We start from the raw sequence: 6,000 nt of genomic DNA, 5'->3' as shown, positions 1-6,000 counted from the left end.
CCTTATCCTGCCACCATACTACTGTGCTGTTTGCAGGTAGATCCATATTCATTGAAGATGAGACTTTCCATGTAAGTAAAATAGATCAGATTTAGAGGTCCTGGCACTGAGTCCTGCAATGGAGACTGTAAAATAATATTGAGCAATACAGAGTAAGAGTCAGACTTGGGTGTAAGTAAATAAAACAAAGCACAGAAACCCTCTGGAGCAGAATTGCCCTAGAGAAGATGCTGTAAGGATGGCACTGACCTTCTCAGTCATGAAACTCTATCATGAAATTCTCTGAGTTTCTCATTTCAAGAAATAGCCATGGGACTTTATAATGTTTTGCCTCCCAACAGGCTCTGCTATTTATCATTGGCTTTGATTCCCAAAGCACCAAAGGAATCCCCCAAAGGGATGATGGACAAGGAGGAGTGTGGCTGCTCAAAGACACATGGGAAGCCTACATGAAAACAGAGATCCACATCTTCACCTTGGCTCAAGGTAGCACTAGGCCTATTCCTCCATTGCTCCCCTTCATCAGGACCTGGTCACCTGTCAAATCCCACAGCTTCTCCCTTGTCATTGAGCATTTGTGAGTTTCTCATTCCACAACATCAAACAAAAATCTTCAGCAAGGAATACATGTATGCGATTTTTTTCTTGGCAATGTTTAGGAATGAAAGGGTTGAAGAGAAGAAAAAAGAAGCCCAGACAGCTACCTAAGTCTCAGATGAGACCCTCACCTCAAAGTGAAGCACAAACTCTCTTCTATCCCCAAAAGATTACAGGGCTGATGCTCCATAGCAAGACAGCACCTAATTCTGAAACAACAGGATTCACTGTCTTCACTCAAGACGTGTACTTTTCTGGGCAACAGGGAGGATGTGTCATGTGCACAGATGTGATCAAGTGCATGCATGTATGCTTTCCAGTTAATTCTCCAGTGCCTGTGGTATGACCTTTTAGTCTTTCTAAATGGATAAACAGTATAATAATGACATTTTGCAATCAAATGTTGAATGTATTTTTTATTTAAACATTAAGATTTGATTACAAAGGCTTCTGGAACAATTAAAGGATGCCAAGGAGGAAAGAGCTGAAAACTCAGACTGCATTTTCTCACTCATTGTGAAAGCAAAACATATTGTCAACAGCAAGGCATTTTATAGAAAAGTTTCAGATGGACAGTACAAAGATCTTTCTGTCAATATTGTCACTGAAACACCTTGCTGTCATGAAGTACATCTTTTTTTCTGACCACACTTAGTGTTGGCTGACTGTTTTTTGCTGTGGGAAACAAGTAATAATTATTGCAGCATAATCTCTGCTAATATAACACAATCTTCTTCTTGGGAAAATGTCCAAATATCATTTACTTTGCCCTGATTAAAATGTCTACTGCTGTTGTTGAAAGTTTTATTTGCACAAGTATTTTCCTAATCTATTTTAATTTCATGCAATATAACTTAATTTTGGAATAAATACTGAGAATCATTAGAGAAAATTTCTTGGAATGCAAAATCCAAACAAACAATTTTTTTCATTTAAGTGCAAGATTCCACCACCTTTATTTGCACAAGTAGCATTCCTCTCCCTATGTTATTTCACTGCAAGCTAGAGTCTCAAGCAGTGAAAAACAGCATAGTCCCAGTAGGATTTAGTGCATTGTATTTAACTTCCAATGAAAATTGGGCTGAGCAGTTTTATCTGTGGAGCAATGCACTGCCTGTAACTAGTAAAGGTGCTCAAACATAGCCCTACATTTAATAATCTGGCACATGTACAACTGGCGTTACTCAGTAACTTATCAGATGACAATAGTAGAGCTCTTCTGTAAAATATAGGTTAAGCCTATATTTGTATGACTGTACATCTGAAGTATAAAAACCACGATATGTAGTACACTCGAACAGTTAAAAAATATAACTTATTTTATTTGTAAACTATCAATGCAAGATACTCAGCAGCAAAGAAGCCATGTTCAATGTCTTCTGATCTTTTATAAAGACCTGTTGCTGTAAGTAATATAATCGTCTCCAAAACATCTGAGGTTACATGTAGAAACAATCAAGGCAATATTATTTGTACATATTATTAAACATGCAAAAAACTTCCTGAAGAATATTGCCCAAATGTAGAAAGTCATCTGGATCTCAAATTTTCCTTGGTAGCATCTGCTTTGTAAGTATGGCTCACATGTGGCTTCAGAGTACTTCAGTTTATTTTGGAGAATTGGCACCTTTAATTACAGGCTCCCTATTCAAATATGTGGCCCAGTAAACTAAGTTAAAAGTTCCAAACAGCACTGGAAAAATTATCCGGGACATTTTGTCAATCTTACTGATGCTGTTGTAAGTCTTTTTGCTTTCAGGAGGCTTTTCTTCTGCAGACTTCGCTGGAGCAGATGTAGCATTTGAGATGACAGATGGGGCTGAGTCCTTTGGCATGTTTGGTGCAGGGGTCATCTTCCCAGTTGTGTAGGTATTAGTTGATTTATTTCCCAGCAAGTTGCGCTCTTTTTTCTGCAGTGTAAAGAAAAAAACATTAGACCACAGGAACAGAAGGTGGAAGCATGTTCTCAAGATATTAACCCAAAAAGCTAAGCACCATAATCAATCTTGCTAATAAAAGCCTGTTGGCTATTTTGACTTTGAGTACCAAACAGATGGTTCTGCCTTGATTTTGTAGCCCTTACTCAGGTGAAACATTTCCTGATGCCAGAGAAAGCTGAGACCTGCATCCCACCTGGTATGCGCCTTAGCAGCTCCTTTTGTCAGGCCAATGTGGTCCTGCACCTGCAGTGATTGCTGCCCCATGGACAGCTAACAAGATGTGAACCTCACTCCCCTGGCTGCAGCAAAGAGTGTGGGGAAGGGCTCATTGACCCTGCCAGCTTGTCCTCTCCTTTTGGCTCTTCTGGGATGCCTGCAGGTATGAGCTCTCTCTAGGAGATATTTTACTAAAAGCCAGTCCTATTCTGAAAGTTTCATTATGAAACTCAAAAGTTTGTATTTTCATAGAACCACTCTTTTGTCCTTTTTTGGGGGGGCAGATACTGTGGTGGAACCCTGACTCATGGAGTTCAGTTAAGTTTTGCCATTTATTTAGGAAAGCACAGAGGGAGGGGTCTGCAAAGATATGTTTCATAGTATAAGTCTGCTATTATCAGAAGTCTGGTCACTGAAATCCCATGCCACGTGTACTCAATGCCCAATATCCTTCTATAAAAAGTCCTCTTTATATAGATGATAGATACTGGTAGTCTACCTCCATGAAGAGAAAGTGTCATATTTCCCTGCAAATTTTCCTCTATAGGAAGGTGAAAGTAAGTCATGAGGTAAATAAATAACTTTTTCATGAAGAAGCTTAAAACTGACCATTCAATTATTTGAACTATGCTGAGCACCTGATTTTTATTTTAGGTATTTAAAAAACTAATTAAGCACCTTGATTTTTGCAGCTTCCTGGGCTTTTTTGCCATCCCATGCCCAACTCCTCTTGGTGAAATAGTTGACTGTTGCAAATTCAATCAATGCAGAAAATACAAAGGCATAGCAAACAGCTATAAACCAGTCCATTGCAGTAGCATAGGCCACCTTTGGCAAAGAGTTACGGGCACTGATACTTAAGGTGGTCATGGTGAGGACTGTTGTTACTCCTGCAGAGAAGATAAAAATAAAAGAAGAAGAGATCAGTTTCCTAACCCTTTTAGGATCCCTAATGAGTTATAAGGTTCCAGTTCAGGACACTTAGGAAGGCCACATGAAGTCACTCTGTTGGCATATTATGGTCCGAAAGAGTAAGAAAAAAATGAAAGCCTCCATGCTCAGATATTTAATTCTGTGGCGTTCTGGTTATCTCTAGCTATAGTGTATTTAAGTAAGAATTTTTAGGGTAACACAAACCCAGTGTTTGTAATTGTTAGAATAAAGTGGGATTACTTTGTTTTCTTACATAGAGATTGCATATATGAAATTGTTGACTGTTACTGGTTTCCTTGACCATAGCTCCTCCTTTTCCATAGGCCAGTAATTGACAAAGCTGTTGCTACTTTCATCTGTGGGAGGATTTCCCAAAGAGCACAAAATTCAACTCTCAGTTACACATTTCTAAATGGAGAATGAGTAAAGCAAAGCAATGCTGCTACCTGAATTCTCCCCACACAACTTGCTGAACTCATTTTTGATCAAAACTGCCAGCTGATTTCAGTAGTTTTATACAGAAGAATGACTCCTTTAAGGACAGCTGAACAAAGTTTTACATAATAAACTGTTCCCACTCCCCTCATTTTTCATCTAGTGAAAATTTTGTATTTCCTCAACCTTCACTTATGACAGTGCTTATTTTCTGCAATCTTTAGTGATAAATGAAGTAATTTAATGACAACCCAAAGGTTTTTTTATAACAGTTTCTTTAGCCAATAAACATTTTCTAAATGCAAATTCATATTAATTTGTTTGATAGTAATAGAGATAATTGTCACTAATTAACCTCTACACAGTTTTTCCTGATAAACATCCTACAACAGAGATAAACAAAATGTCTTGAAATGAAATCTGTTTCAAATGCTTAGCTAGATTATAGACTAAATGTGATAATTTCTTTATCTTTTTGTTCTCAACCATCCAGTATTTTACCTAAATGGAAAAAACCAACACAAATTGAACCAATCTGATTCTTCTGTCTTCTGTCCTTAAATTTCATGTAATTTATTCTTGAGCAATTTCTGTCATAATTTTGAAAAAAAAATTAATCTTGCATTTAAACAGGAAGAGAATGAGGAAACATCTACAACAGAAATAAACATTAGTGAACTGTGGGTTTGTTACAGCAAATGATTTCCACAAGCCCAACCGATCCTATCTGTGTTCTAGAAGAGAGGTGGATACTCACCAAAGACAGTCCTTGCAGGGACAGATTCTCTGTTTAGCCAAAATGACACTTGCGATAAGATCACAGTCATAATACAAGGAAGGTATGTTTGGATGACAAAATAACCAATTTTTCGTTTCAGATGAAAATGGGCTGTCATAATAGTATATTCACCTAGAAGGAGAAAAATGTGCATGTGGGTAAAATAAGGCTTATTGATTTAGGGACTTAAAGAGGCCAGCTCCAACACCCATTTGAGGATACCACTCAGCCAGTCTTACTGCATGAAAAATGTCTGGATTTCTGTGCTGTGGAAAACCACGACTTGACACAGAGGTGCTGCTAGATCCTCATAGTCTTCACATTCAGTCCCCAGAAGCAGAAGATAAGATTGACTATACTACACTGAAAAGCTGCATTAATTCTTATGCACCTGGAATGTTGTGATGTCCACAGGCTTAAAAATCCTTGACTTGCTGGCACTGCCTCAGCCCTTGCCTGTTTCTGACTCATTCCTACAAACTCTCATACCATAGTAACGATTAAGGCCCTCTACTCTTAGAAACTTGATTTAGCAGTAGGACACAACCTCATTAAGGCAACTGTTACTGCCATGCCATCAGTTTTCAAGAATGAAAATGGGTCCAGACACCTTCTGCACCACACTTCAGGGATTGCCTGTTCCAGTGTCTGCAGCAAAAATTGCCACTTTGCATGTGGATCCTGGGATGTCTTATTGATTTGAGTACCCAAATCCTTCAAGATTGCGTCTCCAGGAAAACAAACAAACAAACCCTCTAGTGCATGCAGCTTTCCTAGAATTTGGTACACTTTAGCCCTTGGAAAAATAATCTGTTTCTGGATAGACATTGTGTCATGTCTTGTTCACCTGTGCAATGAATATTGTACTGCCTGTGTGGAAAGTTCAATGAAAGCTGCCACAGCAGAGCTAAATTCCATGTCTTTGTTATATGCCAAATTCACAGCATTGCCTTAATCTGTCTTTTATCGGCTCCTCTGAATTTCAGTAAAAGCCTAAAAAAATGCACTCCAAAATCGACAGACCAGCTGTCACCTTCCCTAATGGTTCAGAAAAAATAAAAACTTAACCAGCTCTTTCAAACTGTTGGAAAACCCTAATAG

General features: G+C 38.3%; 1 protein-coding gene across 6 annotated transcripts in view; it reads right to left on the bottom strand.

Moving 5' to 3' along the window:
• Nucleotides 1-1,005: 1,005 nt before the first annotated feature.
• Nucleotides 1,006-6,000, bottom strand: part of GABRA5 (gamma-aminobutyric acid type A receptor subunit alpha5) — a 58,738-nt gene continuing 53,743 nt past the window's right edge. For all 6 annotated transcript variants that reach the window (XM_071547754.1, XM_071547761.1, XM_071547770.1 and 3 more), the window contains exons 8-10: nt 4,879-5,031; nt 3,432-3,643; nt 1,006-2,507 (exon numbers count right to left, since the gene is read on the bottom strand). In XM_071547754.1, coding sequence (XP_071403855.1) covers nt 2,205-2,507; nt 3,432-3,643; nt 4,879-5,031 — 668 coding nt within the window. In that variant the 3' untranslated portion in view covers nt 1,006-2,204. The remainder of the gene's footprint in view (nt 2,508-3,431; nt 3,644-4,878; nt 5,032-6,000) is intronic.

This window comes from Pithys albifrons, chromosome 1 (assembly GCF_047495875.1).
Source record: "Pithys albifrons albifrons isolate INPA30051 chromosome 1, PitAlb_v1, whole genome shotgun sequence".
Taxonomy (NCBI): Eukaryota; Metazoa; Chordata; class Aves; order Passeriformes; family Thamnophilidae; genus Pithys; species Pithys albifrons.
This window is presented reverse-complemented; position numbering and strand designations above follow the sequence as displayed.